Source organism: Microchirus variegatus (assembly GCF_963457635.1).
Source record: "Microchirus variegatus genome assembly, chromosome: 22".
NCBI lineage: Eukaryota > Metazoa > Chordata > Actinopteri > Pleuronectiformes > Soleidae > Microchirus > Microchirus variegatus.
In genome coordinates this window covers 16,730,046-16,751,042 of record NC_139823.1, presented here as the reverse complement: position 1 = coordinate 16,751,042, position 20,997 = coordinate 16,730,046, and the positions used below count along the sequence as shown (strand labels likewise).

The 20,997-nt window shown below is 42.8% G+C and overlaps 1 protein-coding gene across 1 annotated transcript in view; it reads left to right on the top strand.

Annotated features, from left to right (window-relative positions):
• Positions 1 to 20,997, top strand: part of LOC310943048 (nck-associated protein 5-like) — a gene marked incomplete at both ends in the record, with an annotated part of 151,121 nt that overhangs the window by 64,042 nt on the left and 66,082 nt on the right. The window contains one exon of the mRNA XM_083908544.1: positions 10,880 to 10,943. Coding sequence (XP_083764670.1) covers positions 10,880 to 10,943 — 64 coding nt within the window. The remainder of the gene's footprint in view (positions 1 to 10,879; positions 10,944 to 20,997) is intronic.

Genomic DNA, 20,997 nt, shown 5'->3' with positions numbered 1-20,997 from the left:
ATTTCCCCCCCAATTTGTCCTCCTCCTCTTCCCTGTATGTGGTGACCCTCAGCTCACATATTGGTTGGAGGTCAACCTGAATTACTGAGGAATGTTCCAGCCCCTGTTCAATGGCAGGCCTCTCAGCATGGGGGCACTTCCCCTTCATTGGCATCCAGGACTTTTTTCGTTTCTGAAGAAGAAGAGGGGGCGCTCCTTCAGGGCAACTTTCCCAATGTCGTTCCCACTGTCTGCGCCGCGTACGCTCCTCCGCGCTGCCGAGCCCTGAGCTAAAGCAGCTGCTTTAATGATGTGTATGTGTGAGGCGCAGCTCAGGATCTCAGCGGCTCGAGCCGAGATGATCTGCCTCTGTGACTGCAGGCCATCCAGCTCTCAATTAAGGGCTGCTTTGAATACATTCCTTCTTTTAGCTCGCTCTACATTTATCTTCCCCCCACAAACTTGCACGTGGGAACTTTCTGGGACTGGTATGAACCTGCTTTTGAAAAGAAAAAAACACAACAACAACACCACGGCCCATTTAAGGGATTCGTGTTTCATTTAATTCCACATTAACGAGTTGAAAATCGGGGGAAAATGAGACTCTCAGACGTCTCCCGTTGGCTTAACGTGGATGAATGTCACTCAGGATAAACTTTAATGGCCTGACACAATTTTATAATCAATAAAAGGGCTTTTATTTGCTCGCTAACAATGGCTCATTGCGTGCACTTAACTGCTTTGCCTGGAGATAAAGCTTTGCCCAGACACCCTCACTGCTGGCTGCTCAGTGATGTCATTAGAGCAGGAGCATTTTTGTGGTTTCTAAATAGATGAACTCGCTCCGTGCGAGTTCACCGAGTTTTGACAGTTGTGTAAATATAATTCCTCTTTGTTCGGTGGCAGTTTGTGCGTCGTTTTTTTTCCCTCCTCCATAAACACTTTTATTTGTTGTTTATAGCGCTCGCATCGGAGCCTTTGGTTGTGTTGGATTTGTTTGTAGGTCATCGTTCTGCATGCCATCGGTTTACGAGATAACACGGCGTTGTCCCTGTTTAACATACAATGCCTTCTGGCTGACACACTTTTCCACAGGCACATGGATCTCACAAGTTTTTGGGGATCAAAGCAGTCGCTCTTTTCTCAGATTTCTCACATTTCTGTCACCGTGATGGAGCGCGAGCCCCTGTTTACAAGCTTGGAAAACGGGGTCAGCGACGCACTCCAGGTCGCGCAGGGGAAGGGAATGTCAACAAACTCCCAGCTCCCTCGCTCTCTTGGCTGTAAATCACGGGATAATAGTGGGGAGAAAGACACACGGGTTGAGCTGCCGGAGACGGTTCACCTCCACGCAGTAAAAAACCCTTCTCACTGGCTTCTTTAAGCCATTAGGGGGACACTCTTGACTTAACCGGAGTTACAATGAGTGCAGTAACTTTAAATGACTTGATTGCCAGAAATGCCAGAGCACCAGGACGAGAACGCCGTGGTAATGCACGGTGACAAGTGAAAGAACACAGCTGCCTGCGCACACAAAAAACTGCGAGTAAAAAGCTGAATATGCGACTGCGGATCTTTTTGTCAAAGCCACACACACACACGTGCTCGTGTTCCAGTGCCTCCTGTTTACCGTGTACCTTTGTCTGAATTGCATGTGAAGCAGAGTTCCCATTCATCTGCCTCTTTGATAAATGGCTGCCGCTGTAAAACACCCTATAGCATTTGCACACTGGGACTCGCTGAGTCAGCGGAACCTTCCAGTCGTACAGTAACACAGTACAGTACAGTAGTAAACACCGTTCTTCAATTACTTTGTCCATGCAGGACTGCCTGGTTGCCAAATACAGAACGTGGAGGTGAATCAGACACTCCCAGTCTTTCGTATTAGTTTGCTTTCCAAAATGCACCTGCAGCGTTAGAAGGAACTGAAGTGGCCAGGGTGTGAAGTGTCTGAATCAGACAATAGCGTCCACTTTACCTTGTTTTTGTGCAGGCCCTCGATACACGTACATACAAGTATGTCCGTGTGACAAATGTCTCTGAGAAGAGCCTCTTTATACCCAGTCTTTTCTGAATGTGGTCTTTTTAAACAGGTGTAAACACGTTACTTCAGACTCAATCGGACAGAACATAATATGTGTGTAAAGTGAAAAACAGGCTTTGTTTAAGCACAGGTAAACTGACTTAAATTCCACTTAGAAGCTAGAGAGCGATCACATCATGTTTTGGATGTAAAAACTGCACGAGCGTGTGCATAATCTCTGCAGAAGTGTTTGTACATGTGTGTTCACCCGTGTGTTAATGAGCTCCCCGTCATGTGTTGCGGTGTTCCTGGCCCCTGTCCTCATTCTCCATGAATAAACTCTCCGGACAGGACAGGACAGGAGTGTGCGCTGCGGCCATTTTTTTTTTTTTAAAGCACATCTGCTCGTTCGGCAGTGGTTTTTCATTCGGTCTGGACAGGAATGCGTCTGTGGCTTGGAAACAATTGAGGTCAGGCCCCTGTTTCGCGGAGAGTAAGAAAACATTTAGCGAGACAGACAGACAGTCAGGCAGGGCTAATCCACGCTTGGCGAGCGCGTTCATCTGAGCTCACAAGAAGTCTCGGGAGGATTTCTCGTGTCTTGATTTTTTTTTTTTTTTCGCCGCTTCAGAAGTTCATGTGATCTGAGTTTAGCCTCCAAAAAAAACCAAAACGATGTCATTAAACCATTTGCCCCGATGTTGTTTTCTTGTGTGGAAGACGGATCCTTTTCACACAGTCTTGTGACAGAACGGATCAATCATGTGGGCTGAGATAATGTCAGTGCCCACATTCAGTCAAGAGACGGCTAATTTGCCCCGGCGCTTTCATGTCCAAACCACTGTTATTAAGCTATTGAGAAGCCGAGTCGAGTCTGGTGAAGTCTGAGCGAAGGCTCGATGTTATCACAGAGGGGGAAAACATACACAATTGAGAGCGCTGGAGGTTATTGTTGACTTTGGATAGATCTCGCTGATCTATCTAACATAAACACAGACCCATACAGCACTCCATACATTGTCTTAAATACAGAAATATACACCACCTTTCAAAAGGTGGGCTCACCTATGCAATTTTTGTTGTGTTTTCCATTAAAAGTTGCAGAAAGTAGCTTTTTTGGAGAAAGCTACGCTAAGAGATGCATTCAATGCTCCATCCACGTTCAATACATAGACTTTATAACCTTTGTTCTCTGGGTTGTGATTTTTTCTTTTCTTTTCTCATCATCCAATAGCCTTCTAACGCGATTAGCAAACACAACGTACCATAAGAACACTGGAAATGGGCCTCTATACACCTATGTACATATTCCATTTGCAGCTAGAATAGTCGTTTACCTCATTAACAATGTTAAGAGTGTATTTATGATTCGTTTAAAGCTCACATAGAGTGGTCCTGTTGCACATATATGTTAGTTATGGAGGTCTACTTACATACATGAACTTGTTTTTATGCTCAAAAACCTCCTAGTTGCTGTAAACGAGCCGATAGAAATCCTCTTTTCTGACGCTGTTGCCCAGCCGCGATATTTCAGACTCAACTCTCTCACCCAGAAGACAGACTGTCTCTTGTGATTGGCCAGTACCCGTAAGTGACATATTCAGCACCCGCTCTCAGAAGCGCAGCTCCCCCCTCTGGAACGGTGGATGCACTGCTCATCATTATCAAAACATTGTTTTAACAGTGTTTAAAAATAGCTTCTTCACGACTCCCCGCCGCAGTCCCGTTTATGACTTTGACCCGGAGTCAGAAGACACTGTCGCTCGCGAAACACCTCCACAACGGACGTTATTCTTCTTCTGCGGTTCAATGTACGCAACCGGATGTGCCCGGACTAGTGCCCGGAGCAGTACGGTTTTATCAGAGATCTCGCTGAGCCCGAGATTACAATAAAACACAGCGTTCTCCGCAATGGCTGAACTGTTTGTTTTGAACCTTCAGGGCTTCATAAACAAGGTAATGACGCAGATACACACTAAAAAACAGCGTTAGTTGGAACTTCTGGTCTAGGTCCGCTTTAATGTTATATTCATTGAAAAAAAGTATATAAGGACATTTATATGTGACCATAAACTTTTGAACAGTAGTGTAGAGCAATTTAGTTAATTTAGTCGTGTTGATTAACAGCGTCCCGTCTTTTCTGTGAGGACATCACAAAGGCCACACGGCAGCAGGAGAAGCGTTGTTTTCTTTGTGTGCTCACAGTAGACGCTCATCACATTTCACCTCGTCAATAATTGATGGGGCATCGCGGTGAGGTGAGGCTCATTGTGCCTGGCCCGGGCTGCAGTGGGTGTGTGGTTGGTTGGATGGCTGGCTGGGTGTGCGAGGTGCTGACATGTGGCTCCTGTTTTTCCTCCGCTGGCCCTCCGGTGCAAACAGGGTCTGCAGGAGGCGAGAGAGCAGGAGGTCAGGAACCAGCTGTGGGTGAGGGCGGTGAGAGCAGGCGCAGGTCAGGCTGCAGTTTGGCATCGTCCACCGTGCTTTTTTCGGTGATTGATTGGAGCTGCCCTAATGCATTGGGACCAATTGAGCGGTCACAGATGTGTGCAGCATGCTTTGGACCAGATGAAACATGTTGACACTGATGATGCCATCTCTGGACACGCAAACCTTAAAAATGCTCAGGGTTTTTTGAGCTGTCGCACTGTGGTTGGATGCCACACAGGGAGCTCGGGCACACGTTTTGGATAAGTGCAGAACGTTACGTAACTGCAGCCGTAAGAGGATTAAGGATGTGAGCGACTGGTCCAGAGCTGTCCCCTCAGTACAGGATGCCCAGCGTGTGCACATCAGGACTCTTAACCCAGCAGGAGTGTGGACGTTAGTAATATAAACGCGTTGCACGGCTCAGCTCTCGTCCAAACAATTTGTGTTATTTTCAGCCGCTCTGTCAACATCGGTGGCTCACGATGATTGTGATGTTTAGCTCCGCGAAAAGCGTCGGTGACAATAATTGTGAATTATACGAACGTACACTCGCGTACACAAGTTTGGGGTCACTTGAAGGAAAACACCCTTTTTTTCAATGAATATAACACGAAAACGACTAAAAAAACGACTATTCTAGCTGCAAACGTCTGTTTTTTTAATGGAATATGTACATAGGTGTATAGAGGCCTATTTCCAGTGTTCTAATGGTACGTTGTGTTTGCTAATGGCGTCAGAAGGCTATTGGATGATGAGAAAACACTTGAGCAATGATGTTAACACAGCTGAAAACACTTTTATTTTGAATAAAAATCATTATTTCTATCTTGTCAATGTCTTGACTGTATTTCCTCTTCATTTTGCAACTCTTTTCATGAAAGTCTGACTTTCAATGGAAAACGCACAAACAAATTGTGTAGATGACCCCAAACCTTTGAAACGGTAGTGTATCTTCCGTACTTTCAGACACAGGAGGAAGCAGGACGTTTACGTGGCGTTTAATCTGTAAACATCTCAACCACACAAAGACAGAGACTTAAACCCCGCTCGATAATAAGGTGGCGGCGCAACAGCGAAGGAAATGGGAAACCAAAAAAAAAGCCAAGAGACAGCACTTTCTTTCTTTCTTTCTCTTTCATTATGTGCTTAACGGCAGTGGATTGCAGAAAAAAAAAAGAAAAAGCACACGCGGCTGCGACGTGTCGGCTCAGGTCGGCAAACGCTTCGTCGCCGCCACTGATCCTCCCCCTCAACCCTGACGAGCCGCGTCTCGGCATGCGATGGACGCGAGGCAAAACCGCAACGCGGGGGTCAGGGTCGCTCATCTGCTGATGAAATCGCAGATTTTTAGACATACAAATCCATTAGAGAGACGTGTTCAGTATCGTTTGTCCTCAAACAGCCTTTATCAGCATTATAACTAACGTGTTGTAGTGCAGAGCTGCCGCTTGCAGAGCCCCGCAGGGTTTCCTCCTCCCCTAAAGCCTTGTGGAGCTTCTCAGGTGATCGCAGGTCACCGTTTACTCAGCCGTGCTCTATGATGGAGCTCAGAGAGGAAAACAAACAGCTGAGGAGAAGGAGGAGGGATGTGTACGTTGTCATCTGTCAGCTCGTGCTCTCGTCACATGCTCGTATGCACCGAAATAATTCCCAATTTAGTCACGGTCAAGTCTGGAAAAAGGTGTCGCATTCTGGGTTTTCCAGAAACTCCTTGCGTGTCCTTGTGATTCATTCACTCCTTATTTGGATGGTGATGTTGAACGTTTCCCCGCTTAAAAGATAAAAGGTCATTTTGTCATCATTCTCATCAACTCTTTTGAGTTTTCGACAAGGTCTTAAACAAAACCGTGGACTTGTCAAGTCAAGTCGAGGCTCTTTAGAAGAGAAAATGATGACGTATGACATCACTCCACCTTCAGTTTTACCTCCCAATATGGCTCGTGTTTTCATTTCCCCCCCCGTAATAGTAAATGTTATCACAACCGTTCGCAAAAACGAAAAAGAAAAACAAGACCCCAAAGTACTGATAATTATCCTTTAAAAAAATGAGCTGCTCCTGGATTCTTATCCTTTTTGGGTGACGTGTAGAACAAGAGAACAAGTGTTTTTTTTTGTTTTTTTTGCAGAAAATGAGAATATAATCATCGTGCAGAGAGACACCCCACCGCTCTCGCAGATGACTTCAGATAAACCTCTCGACTTAACGACGTTTGGCTCGGACTCTCGAACTCTCGCCTGACGGCGGCGTTTACACAGCTGCTCAGAGTCCACACGGTGGAGCGAGTGATTGGCAAACTGTCTCACGCTAATTGGGATTAAAATGACAAACTCGGAACATTATACATATATATATATATATATATATATAAACACATGCATAAAAACACACCAATTTGTCAGATTACATGCCACTCTCATGTGACTGTGAACGCGCTGCAAATGTAGGTTAATACAATTCCACGCCGTCAATTGGACGCGAACGAGCGTTTTGCACTGGATGACTGTTATTTTGACTGCCGCTTGTGCCAATTACTATAATTATGTTTAAGACAGAATGTCAAATTTGCTCTATATTTGGAGTTGATTTTCTTTTTTTTGGGGGGTGGGTGTGTGTGCGCAGTTGGCTAACGCCACGCTTCAGCGCTCCTGGAAAATGCCTGGGCGCATAAGTGGCCTGAAACTTAACCCCTTCCTCAGCTGACGCACAGCCATAACACAGACTGGAGGAATGCCAGGGCGAGTCGTGTTTAACAAAACAATATCGGCGCTGAGGAGTTCCAGAGAACTCTTTCTTTCTTTTTCCTTCCTCCCCCCCCCCCCCCCCCCCCCCCACACTTTTCTGTCTTTGTTTTCTTTCCTCGAGTAAGAGTCGCGGTGTACGCAACACAGCGTGCTGTAATAGGAAGAGACATTGTGTAATTGGAACATGAGTGTATTAGTCAGTGTCAGGTGTGGCGTATGCTGACTTTACACACACACACACACACTTTCACACACATCTTTGCAGTGTTGTAATGTAACAAAGTACAAATACTTTGTTGCTGAAGTTAAGTGGAATTTTCACACAATCTGCGCTTTACTTTGTTATTTATATTTCTGACACCTTTTACTCCAAAACTTTTCCGTTAACCATCTTCGTTACTTGTTACGACAAAATAAAAGTTTAATTGGTGACATGATACTTTTGGCGGCATGAGCCGTTAGCCACTAAGCTGTTAGCGGCTAAGATGTTAGCCGCATATTTCGGCTCCAAGTGGACTTAAAACACACCAGCGGCTCGTTGTTCAAAGTAACGAAGTATAAATACTTTGTTATTATACTTAAGTAGAATTTTCACATAATCTGTACTTTACTTTGTTATTTATATTTCGGACAACTTTTACTCCGCTACATTTCCTAAATAAAATGTGTACTTTTACTCCGAAACATTTCCCTTAACCATCTTCGCTACTTGTTACTACAAAATAAAAGTTGAGTTGGTGATGTAATGTTTTAGCGGCACGAGCTGTTAGCGGCTAACCTGTTAGCCCCAGATTTTGGCTCCAAGTGGACTTAAAACGCACCAGCGTTTGATTATTGATTAAAGTGACAAAGTAATACTTTGTTGCTGTACTTAAGTAGAATTTTCACATAATCTGTACTTTGCTTCGTTATTTATATTTCTGACAACTTTTACTTTTACTCCGACACGTAAAAGTTGACTTGGTGACTTAGCAGCACGAGCTGTTAGCTGCTGAGCTGTTAGCTGCTAAGCTGTTCGCCTCAGATTTCGGATGCAGTCTTCTATAAAGTACTTGAAAGCGATACTTGAGTAAAAGTACAAGTATCTTAAAGCTAGCTTACGCGGAGACCCTGGAGTCCACCGGCAGCCGCACCCGACGTTTTGGGTTTAGTGGTCGCCGGTCAGGTGTGTTTTAGACTTTTTAAATACTTTAACTTCTACCCAAGTCATTTTTCTGATAAGATACTTGTACTTTTACTCAAGTGTAGTTTACTTTCACGCGCTTTATACAAGACTGCATCTTTGTGCATGTATTCATGAATGGTCTCGTGAAACACTTCCAGTTTAATGAACACATGTTCAAAAAAAAAACACACCTCAATTTATAGATGCACAAACATCTCACACACACACACACACACACACACACACACCCAAACACACCCCCACCTTGTCATACAGGCTGCAACACTTTGTCACAAACGTGTTTCACAGTCAGCCTCAGCCTGGTGCCTTTACACAGAGACACTGCCGGTGGTGGTGGTGGCGGCATTCTGTGTTTTTTTTTTTTTAACTCGGCCTCAGACGGTGGATCAAAAATACATCCCGCAGCTGGGGCTTAATCACCAAGGGTGAGGGGTTTTTTTCCTCTTTCCAGACAGGTAAGCCGCTTACAAACAATGATGTGTTGTCAGAAGGCGACCACGTTGAGATGTTAGTCATGAGTTATTCTTCGGGGGGGGCAGGTTGTGTTTTTGTGGTGTCTGCTCTGGTGAAGAAATGTGAAAAATGTGCAGGTGACGGTGATTACTCGTGGCTGTCGGGGTGGGGTGGGGGGGCTCCACTGTCCCTAATTCGGTACAGATGTCCTCATTCTGTTTTGTCTTGGCCTGTAAACGCATACGTACTTATCTTACGTGTAAGTGTTGACTAATTAATGTATGCATTTGCTTAATTAGTAGCCTCATTAGCATAACAGGGCACGTGACTGTATGCGAGCGATCGTTGGAGGACATCTGGCACTTCCTGTTACCCCCCTTTACCAGGTTTTCCATTAAAAGTCACACTTTTATTCATCGAGAGTTGCAAAATGAATGGAAAATATAGTCAAGACATTGACAAGATTAGAAATAGTGATTTTTATTCCAAATATTTTTATTTTTATTTTGAGATAGTTTGCTTTTTTTGGAGAAAGCTACGCTAAGAGATGCATTCAATGCTCCCTCCACATTCAATACATAGACTTTATGACCTTTGTTGTCTGTGTTGTGGTTTTCAAGGGTTTTCTCATCATCCAATAGCCCATGAGAACACTGGAAATGGGTCTCTATACACCTATGTACATATTCCATTAAAAACCTGACGTTTGCAGCTAGTATAGTCGTTTGCCACATTAACAACATATAGAGTGTATTTCTGATTCATTTAATGTTATATTAATTGGAAAAAAGGGGCTTTTCCTTCAAAAATAAGGACATTTCTAAGTGGTGTACCTGTGTGAGAGACCCGCGTTGTGTTTTTCCTGCCGTTTGTGTTAAGACGAGCAGAGAATGACAAACTGTCAGACGCCCGGCTGGGATGTCCCAGCGCAGCCTCTCTCGCTCTCACTCTCTCTTTTCTGCAGTTGTTGTGATACCACAGGAGAGCCAATAAAACACGGCTCTTTATTATCCGTGCTAGTGTGCCAAGATTTATCCCATTAAAGCCTGGAATGCCCTCACGTGGGAAATGGATTGGACGTGCACAGTCGGTTCCTTTGTTTAGCCCAGTTCTCCTGTATGTGTGTGTGTGTGAGTATAGTAGAGTGAGAGAGTGTGTGTGTGTGTGCATGTAAGTTCTGAAGCGAGGATGCCCTTCTTTTTTGTTTCCTTTGAGCTATTTCTGTCTGCGCAGAACTGCAAGCTCTTTGTTTTGCGTGGTCAGTGGATGACCCCGTCTCCTCTGTGTGTGTGTGTGTGTGTGTGTGTGTGATGATTTGCTGGCAGGTTTAGCAGAAGACAAAAGATGCTGTTTTTCCCACTTGATTTTTCATTGATCTGATGAAATAAGACTTTATATTTAAGCCTAACAAAATAAGAGATCTTAAAATTAGCTGTAAAAACAACAAATTTTTAGCTTTTTTTGACTAGTATTGTGGTGTTTTGTGTCTCATAATAAGCTTGTGATGCTCAAAAATAGTATTTTCCCCTCAAAAGTAGCATCTTTTGTTTGTTTCAAGTGTATTCAACTCATTTTTAGTTCTATAATTGTGACACTGTTCGAGATTGAAGTTGAAATGAGATTAGAAACTGGCGTTTTGAGACGAATTTAGCATTCCTGACTTTTCTTTTGCCATAATAAGCCGTCATTTACCATCCTGTCATCAAGTGTATTTATTTGCCTTATTGTAAAGCAGATTTGTCGTCAACACAGCAGCTTAAAAACCTCATGACACGTCAAAAAAAGCTCGTTTCATCTGAGATGTGACTCAAAACGAGATGTTTTCAAGCTCCTTTATGTCACTTCAATCCTACTCTTTAGGTGATTGTGTCTTCTGTTAAGTGCAATGAGATATTTTGACTAGAAATTAACGAAACATATACTCTCCACGACTTTAACAGGCAATAACACAGATGACTTTCAGATGATTTTAAACAAAAATAGCGTCTGTTTTTTACTGTTTGTGCCTCTGAGAGAACGATCGCAACAGAGTGGACACGCTCTAATTTTCCCTCCTCTTTGTTTAGAGAGAAGTTGGCTGTGGCTCGTCTGCAGAGGGAAGTCGCACGGAGCAAGAGCGAAGGAACAATGGTAAAGTACACAGTGGAGTCATCTCTCCCTCTGTAATCTGTAATCTGTAATCTGTAAGCGAGCCATAATGGCCACAGTGAGCTCAGCCAAAGTCAACTTTTTTTTTACGCAGATGACGCCGTCGCGTTGAACATCGCAGGGGAAGCGCTGATGTTGTTGAAAAAGAACGAGACGGTGACGTACAGTTTGAAAAGTGCAGACATGTAAAGTGGTGTTTTTCTCCGCGAGGTCAGAGAGCGAGAAAAGCGCGTCACGAGGCTCAGCTCAGCTGATCGTAACCACAGGCCTCAGCTGCTCGCTCCCCGCCGCACCTGATTCTCTTTATGGCGCTCGGCCTAAAGCAACAGCACACAAGGCCCTGATACACTGTGGGCTTTTTTTCTTTTCTGCATGATTTTTGTGTGATGCTCTATTGATCCCTGGAGGAGGAGGAGGAGGAGGAGGAGGAATGCTCTCCTTTTTTTTTTTTTTACGTCTTTTCTCCTCACACAACAGTGAAAGAGGTCATAAATCTGGGTCAGACACAGAACAGTGGGCCTGGAGCTGCCCGGGCAGAGACTCAGTGTTTTAGCTCATGGGCACTGCAGCACTGGAGACTCTGTGTTTCTGCAGGAGTGTTTTTAACGGTGTGTTATGGATTTATACAGAATGTTAATCACGGTTCCTCTTGTGGAAAGTCAGCGTAACAGTTACAGATAGAGATGGCCGACACTTCCTGGATGTGTTTACACAAAGATGTACTGAAAAAGCAAACATTCAAGATGTTTATCGTCATATGTTCAATCAAGACAGACGTATTACGTTCTTACTTTGCCTCCCTTGTCTCAAAAAAGTTTTTAAAAAATGAATTAAAAATATATATAACTTAATATAGTGTCAGAAAATATAATTTTAAACAATAAAATATAATGTGCAGACTAAAAATATTAAGGCTGGACAATATTGCACAATTTGATTATTTGAACAGATTTGTATGACAATATTACTTTTTTTTTTGGCATTTTAGACATTTTTTAGTATGTTTCATGACCTAAATAATATTTTTGACGCATATTAACGTACATTTATCTGTTTCCTGTTGTGTTTTTGCACAAATCTGGACATTCTTCTGTATTTTTGGCCACATTTTTTTCAAGTAACATCACTTTTTTTTTGGCCGTAACATGCTAGTATACTCTTAGAAATAAAAGTGCTCAGTAGAACCTTTTTAAGGTTCTTTGGCTTGTCCTCATAGGAGAAGGTTCCAACTGGAACCCTTTTAGAACCCTTTATTCAGGAAAGGGGTTTTAAAGGGTTCTCTGTATCGTTCTTACTGGAACCATTAGTGTTACCAAGAACCCTTGAAAAACCCTTTCATCGGGTAAAGGGTTTTTCGGAAGCAAATGGTTCCTGGTAGAACCTCAGCCCTTGTAGAAGAACACCATTGGAACCCTTATTTCTAAGAGTGTGGGAAACCCGCAAAGGAGGCTGGCTGTTGATTTAATCATGGATGGATAGAGTCTAGAGTCTTTAGACCCAATTCACCACTGTGTGACATTAAATCATTTGTGTATATATCGTGACCTCCTCAAAATATCTCCCCCGTGACCCCTCGGGTCCAGACCCCACCCCAGTCTCTGAGAATGACTTGCTTTCGATGAATGGAATGCGTGTGACCCTGGAGTCATGAGAGCAGCACACAGTTCCTGGTCCTACACATGAGCTCAGAGCTGTAAAATCAAGTCATATGAAGTCACAGATGAGTTCCACGTCTCACCTGCAGTATGGTCTGTGCTTGCTATTGTTCCACTTCTGTCATCTGTGTCAGCACTCCTGCCCCCTCTCATCCCGTGACCTCGCCGGCAAACCAAACAAATATATACTCATCGTGAATGCACGCTAACGTGCTAATTATGACTTTAGACTTTAGAGTGTGTGAATTACAGGAGAAGGATGAGTTATCTGTGGCAGACAGTGGGGCGGGTAGAGGAAGAAAGAGAAGAGAGGGGGATATCACTAAGCTCCATTTGAAATTGGGATTATCCCCCGTCGGAGTCCCCTCTCGCTCGCTCTCTCTCTCGCTCGCTGGCATCTGGCATTCCTGGGAGGCTTCGAAAGCTCAAGCACGGTTCCTGAATGGAAATGAAAAAAAAAAATGAGGCTGCTGCTGCTGCTGCACCAAGGAGATAATTATTGTCAAAGTGCTGGCTGTGTGAAGTGGGAACTGCTCACCAGACACCCCTGATGTCCCCAGCCCCACATCCCACAGACTTTTGAAGTGATCTGTATCGGATGACTCTCTTTAAAGCTCACATAAAGTGGTTCCTATCGCACGTATATATGAGTGATGCAGGTCTACTTCCAGACATTAAAGTGATAGTTCGGAATTTTGGACATAAGACCTATTTTCCAACTCAGCCGGTGTGATGGAGACGTCTGGAGACATTTTCAAGAAATTTCATTCAGTTCTTCTAGTTGCCGAGTTCGCTGATGCTATGGCTAGCGCAAGTCAATGATACAAGTTAGCGTGGCATTAAAAACACTCATACCGACTCCACAGTGCACCCGAGGCAAATCGATTGTAACGGCAGACTATCGATGTACATATCTGTGTTGATAGGATGTTTGAAATAAAACCAACCTTGCAATTTGAAGGATTTATGTCTCAGCAGCAGCAGCAGCAGCGCGTCATACTTCCGGTAGCGGCGGACTGATTCCGCTGCCGGAAGTATAGTGCTGAGAAAGTAGTCCCTCAAAAATCCATGCGATGCGACGTTAGTTTTGTTTCAAATATTATTCTATCAACACAGATATGTACATCGATAGTCTGCCGTTACAAATGATTTGCCTCGGGTGCACTGTGGAGTCGGTATGAGTGTTTTTAATGCCATGCTAACATGTATCATTGACTTGCGCTAGCCATAGCATCAGCGAACTCGGCAACTAGAAGAACTGAATGAAATTTCTTGAAAACGTCTCCAGACGTCTCCATCACACCGGCTGAGTTGGAAAATAGGTCTTATGTCCAAAATTCCGAACTATCCCTTTAACTTGTTTTTATGCTCTAAAACCTCCTAGTTGCTGCAAACCAGCCGATCAAAATCTCTCCTCACTGAAGCTCTCGTCAGCCGCGCTGTTTCAGACTGAAATCTCACCCCGAGAAGACAGAACTGTGTTGTGATTGGCCAGCCAGCGTAGAGCTTTCCCAACTGTCGCGTGATTGGCCAGGTACCTGGAAGTGACGTAATTAGCCAAGTCAGCTCTCAGAAGCGCAGCTCCCCCCTCTGGAACGGTGGATGCACTGCTTCTCATTATCAAAACATTGTTTTAACGATGTTTAAAAGTGGCTTGGTCACGACTCCCCGCCGCAGTCCCTTTTACGTCTCTTGACCCAGAGTCAGGAGACACTGTCGCAAGTGAAACACCTCCACAACGGACGTTATTCTGCGGTTCAATGTACGCAACCGGATGTACCCGGACTAGTGCCCAGAGCAGGAGGATCTGCTGTTCAGGAGACGGGATCCTTACGTCACGATTCCAGGCTTTTTCAGAGCCAGAGAATACAATAAAACCCAGCGTTCTCAGCGGTTTCCAAACATTAGGGCTTCATAAACGAGGTAAAGGCACATATGCACCAAAAAAACAGCGTTAATTGGAACCTCCGGTCTATGGGAGCTTTAAGAGTGTCGGGCCTTGGTCTTAGCTCGCTGTGCTGCTACGTCACTACCTCTTCATTGTGCGAGGAGAAGAATGTAAAAAGGCGTCTTTATGATGATTGTGTGCACGCTGCCCTGGCTGAGTTAATACAGCTGTAAATGAGACGTCATTAACAACACATTGTGTGTTTTAATTGGGGGCCCTCCTGTGGTGGAACTGGCAGTGCAGGAGCACACACACTCTGTTGTTATGGATCATCTGGGAGAATCAAATTAATCCCTTGGAATAATTTGTTGGGGGCGATAGTCTGTAAAGTATTTCACCACGAGTACACGGCCACACAAGGAGTTATTAGTTCGGAGAGTTCCAGGCGAAACCACCGCCGCCAATGTTCGCTTTCTTCAACTTCATACACGACCGTTCAAAAGTTTGGGCTCACCTATACAATTTTTGGTGTTTTTCATTAAAAGTCACACTTTTATTCATCAAAAGAGTTGCAAAACGAATAGAAAATATAGTCAAGACACTGACAAGATTAGGAATGATGATTTTTATTCAAAATTGTTTTATTTTATTTAGAGAAAGTAGCTTTTATGGAGAAAGCTACGCTTCCCAATAAGGAAATTTAAAAAAATTCTCACAATTTTATTTTTTTCTCAAATTTTTTTTTTTTCTCAAAATGTTGATTTTTTTCCTCAAATATTTAAATAAAATTCTCAAAATGTACAAAAAATACTCACAATTTTTTTTTAAAAATTCTCAAATTTATAAAAAAAAATTCTCAAATGTAAAAAAAAAAATTCTCAAATGTAAAAAAAAAAAATTCTCAAATTTAAAAAAAAAAAGTTTTCAAAATTTAAAAAAAAACTCAGAAAATTTTTAAAAAATGTCTCAAAATGTTAAAAAGAATTCTCAAAATTTAAAAAAAAATTCTCAAAATCAAAATGTGTTATATTCATTGATAGGCTTAAGGATTCATTTAATGTTGTATTCATTGAAAAAAAAGAGCCTTTCCTTCAAATATAAGGACATTTCTAAGTGACCGCACTCTTTTGAACACTAGTGTATACACAAAGTGCTCTCTGCCTGCTTCTTGAAAACTCCCAACAAGAAAAACAGTGGATTTCCCGTCAGGTGTTTGATCGAGCACAGGTCATGGTTTGGTTCCAACACAGCCTGCCCCTGTCTGTCTGTCTGTCTGTCTGTCTGTCTGCCTCAGTCTGAGTCAAACCACTCATTCACAGCTTCATCGCTGCTGTAGGTTTTCCTTCTCTCTCTCTGGAATCTTTCACGCTCCCGGCTCAGAGGCGTGGCTCACAGGGCAGGTCTCTGGAAACTGCTGCCACTTTTTCCCTTTTGATGCCACTCAGAAGTGCAATCTGGGTTGGTTTGTCTGAGGGGGGGGGGGAGTGGGGGGGTTTGCAGGATGCTGGGTTTCCTGTCAGAGAGAAAACACAAGTGTGTGCACGCTTGTAAAGAGAGGGGTATTGGGGGGCGGGGCATGAGTTTCTCCATGAAACAGGCATTTAAAAACAGTGAAGTCAGCGTATGAGTGGAAATGGTCTGTCTAAACAACAAGGATTTATTTTTCTTGTTTGATATCTGAGCTAAAACAGACTCACGCAGTCGTTCATCTGCAGCGATAATAAGTGTGAAAAAGTCAGTCTTTTCTTAAGAAACAAGTGGACTGAGATAATATTTAGAAGTCTTGCGTGAACTTGTGGCTCGTATGTGTATCTTATATTAATCTTAAAGGTGCATTATGTAATAAATCTAAAGCAACTGGCCATAAAATCCTCCTAATATGTCACAGAGACTCAGGAATAATGTTCATATAACAAACTGAACTCACCAACAACAACAGTACAGACAAAATATTCGCATTAAAAAAAATATTTTTGCAGACTGCAAATCATGTTTCATGTTTTGAAATCATGTTTTGGCGTCATGTGGCGCCACCTACCGCCGTCTACCAATCATTGCAGTCAGTAGAGTCTCAGCTGCCGAGCGACCACGGGTTGCCAGTTACGTCAGAAAACGTAACCTAAAAGACCTCGGTATTTTGAATTTGAATGTAGTAACCGTTTTTGGCCACATTCTTACATACGGCGCCTTTAACCGGGTGTTTCAGGTGCCTAAATTTAAACATACTTAGTGTAGACATAGTGTAGAGAGAGCGTTACACATGAAATGTTCTGCATATTCTTTTGTAATTGTCAAATATTCATGGAAAGATTGAGAAAGAGTTGGTGGAACTATATATATATATATATATATATCAGACAAACTCTTATTATAAATTATTCCATGGGCTTCTTAAAATATGGTTTTGATCTTGATTTAAAGTTTAAAGCCACTGTGAAATGACTGCGTTTGTAATGCCAGGGAATCCAGCGCACGTCCTCGGGGTTTAGCTTTTACGAAAGGGAAAGAATGTCTTCATATCCTTGACAATAATTTGAAAAGGGGGGGATATAAGGAATGTTTTACAGCGAGAGAAGAAGAAGAAGAAGAAGAAGAAGAAGAGGGACGTTTTGATTTCCATCTTTAAATCATGAAAAGGCAATGATGTGAGTTTAAAAAACGCCTTTTTTTATTCCTTTTTCACACCGTTTAAAGTCAATAATTGAAGCGTCAGAGTTTAGAGAGTGCTGATGTCGTCTGTGTGTTGTTTTGCGTCGGCCTCGCCGCGATCTAATTAATCCGAGGTATCGCTGACAATGATGGATTACGCCGCTAAGAGCGTCTCCAAGACGGACATTTGCTTTGTCGCGTGCTTTCAGCAGATAAAGAAGCCGGCTCCGTCCTCCGGGCGCTTCCACTTTGGGTGTTTCTGTCTCTGACAGCTGTGTGTGTGGGACACACACACTCACATGTGTGTGTGACAGCGTGGAGGTTTACGGGGGGTCCGCGGTGAGGTCTCAGGTGCTGTCTCTGCACAGATTGGCCTTATCTGCCACGGACAGGGGCCAGGGCCAAGATGGGGTCCCCCCACCACCAAGCGTCCCACAGCACATTGACTGTGTGACAGCCGATGACAGCCACACTCAAATCGCATCTCCACACCGTCTGACTGAATGACTCGGGAGTGCATGCGTGCGTGGGTGGGTGGTGTTTGGGGGTTTGGGGGTTAGCCTGCTTGCTTGGCAATGATAAATGCACCACTCGTATGATTTAGCATATTCCTGGGGTGTGTGTGTGTTTGTGTGTGTGTGTGTGTGTTATTTTCCTCCAGCGCCCGGAGGCTGTGCTAAGGCAGAAGTGGCACTCTCTAATGTAGTGGCTCTCCATGATAATTGAATTGATGGAGCCCTGGGGGACGCGGGACATCGATTTCTTTGAGTGAATAAAATGCTGCTTGTTTTTTTTTTCAAGGAATATATTCTCCTCTAAGTTTCTACGGCCACATTTATTTACTCAGTGTGCCGATCTCAATTTGACTTCCTGAAGTACAAATATCTTGCAGTCATGCTGCCGTATACTACCGTTCAAAAGTTTGGGCTCACTTAGAAATGTCCTTATTTCTTAAGGAAAAGCACAAATTTTGAGAAAGAACTTAACATTTTGAGGAAGAAAATAAAATTTTGAGAGGAAAAATAAAATTTTGATGAAAAACAAATAGGAAAATAAATAACATTTTGAGGGAAAAAATTTGAGGAAATTTCTTTTTGAGAAAAAAACATTTAAAAAAAATAAATGTCTTGATTTTTGAAGGAAAAGCACTGTTTTCAATGAAAAAGGTGCATTTTGAGAAAGAAATTAAAATTTTGAGGAAAAAAAGACATTTGAGAAAAAATTATGTTTTTAAATGTCTTTATTTTTAAGGAAAAACCATGAGGTGGTAGTGGTAAACGACTATTCTAGCTGCAAACGTCTGGTTTGTAATGGAATATGTATATAGGTGTATAGAGGCCCATTTCCAGTGTTCTAATGGTACATTGTGTTTGTTAATCGTGTTAGAAGGCTATTGGATGATTAGAAAACCCTTGAAAACCCTTGTGCAATGATGTTAGCACAACTGAAAACAGTTTTGCTGTAGAGAACAAAGGTCATAAAGTCTATGTACTCAATGTGGATGGAGCATTGAATGCATCTCTTAGCGTAGCTTTCTCCAAAAAACCTACTTTCTTTCAATAAACAAAATATTTTTAATAAACATCAATATTTCTTATCTTGTCAACGTCTTGGCTAGATCTTCTCTAACTCTTTTGATGAATAAAAGTCTGACTTGTGGAACAAACCAAAATATTGTATAGGTGAGCCCAAAGATTTTGAACGGTAGTGTATACAGTATTTGTCTTTTGTGTCCTTTGTGTGGCAGCCACAACAGTCAAGTTACACTTTCCTTTGACTGCATTTTTGCTGATGAGCACACACACACACACACACACACACACACACACACACACACACACACACACACACACACACACACACAGCCTAGTGCCATGTTTTATTTATGAATGGAGAACCTCGCACGGTGTTTTGTGTCCCTGATGTTTGCTTTTGCCGCGAGCCAGAGATCCGCTCCCGGCCCTTTGATTAGGCAAAGAGCTCCAAGAGGGGGGGGGGGGTGTGGGTGTACGGTGGAGTGTGTGTGTGTGTGTGTATATGGGGGGGTTCTGTGTAATGAAGAGATTATTGAGCCCCCCCCCTGAACTGTACACCAAGCTCTGCCATCAATGCACAGGCGTACACAGTCGCAGATGGATGTCCTGCTCCCGGTCGAAGCTCCACATGTACTTAAACTGATAACACTGACGCTTTTCCTTTTTTTTGTGTGTGGTAGCACAACAAGGAAAAGAAGAAGAAGAAGCAGAGGTCTCTAATTAATTTAGAGTCCTTTGTGGATCTTGGATGGTTTCGGGGGGGGGGGGGGGGGGGTTCAAGTCGTCTAATAATGCAGCTCAGATGAATAACATTACCGTCTAATGCTGTCCCATTACAGACACAGGCTCTCTTCTGCAGATAATACAATCTCAGATAAAAATCCATGGAAGGAAACACGCAACATAAATGAGGCGTTTCTTTTTCATCCGTTCTGCGACTTTTTTAGTGCATTGAAATCAATAGCGTCCCGCGCGGTCCCGTTCAATCTCGGGTGCGTTGATGGTGATAAACTCCGTCATATCTGGATGGATGCAGTTTTTATCAAGCAGGAGGAAATGGAGCCAGCCTTGTCTGTGACAGAGGTCACATTTAATCCTCAAACACCCAATCTGCACTCTGTATCAGATATATGGCTCAGTAGGCCGATAAAAAAAAAAAAAAAAAAAATCCTGCCCAAGCCATTTTATAGATTACTCGACTGATTCCATTTGATATAGCTTTTTTTTTCTTTTAAACCCCCCTCTCGTCCTCTAACCACTGTTTTTGTTTGATGCTCTTTGTTGGAGTTGCTCCCACAGATTCAGTTTTATTCCAGGGAAAATGTTGCCCTCCACAGGAGGAAGATGGTAGTGCACGCCCAGGGCCATGACAGGCAGCAGTGGAGTGAGGAGATTATGGACTTAGTCAGTGGATTAACGAAAGTAAATGTTCTCACCGAAAGTTGCCAAGCATGTTTTCATCGCCTGCCTCGTCACGGTTTACTCATGTCATGGCTTCCTAGGGTCCTTTTCTTTTAAAATAACAGCAATATGCTTTCAATTATTCATGTAATTAAGTGTCGGAGAACCCCAAAAATTGAGAGAATATGATGGAAAAGAATAAACGGTGAAGCTTTTAAATATGACTAAGTTCTAAAAGGTAATAATTATGATAAAAAAGTCGAAATCGTGATTAAAAATGTCGAAATTATGAGATAAAAGGCCATAATTGTAAGATAAAAGGCATAATTATGAGATAAAAGTCGAAATTATGAGATGAAGACATTTATTATCTCATAATTCTGACTTTTAAATGATCGTACAGTATGAAAACAATAAGCTTTCAATGAGCTTTTACAAAAGAAAAAGCTGTGTATTTGCTGTAGACAATAAACCTTTCAACTGCGATGTATAGCTGGGGATTTCTGGCCACATAAAGATATGGTAATATTTGATTTAATGGCCTCAGTCGCTGTTAAATTGTAGAAATTATATATTGAACAAAAGCAATAGAGGCATTTTTTTTTTTTTTACTGCAGTGTCGACAATAAATCCTGTTGTTATTGAGGTTGTTGGCAAGACGGCGAGTGAGTGGTCGCTGGTTTATGCCTTGGGTCATTAGTCAAAAGCCATGTACGACTGAAGCTGCTGTGGCCTTTTGTGAGAATCCAGGCCAAGTTTGCAGAACATGAGGTTTGGTTTGCAAAGAAAAGGCCTTTTGTGTGTTTTTCTCTTGCATTGTTTGTGTGAAATGCACCTAAACGTCTGTGGACGCTGTGGACTGCAAGATTGCACTTTGCCGTTCGAGTTAATATTGTGTTTCAGTGTGG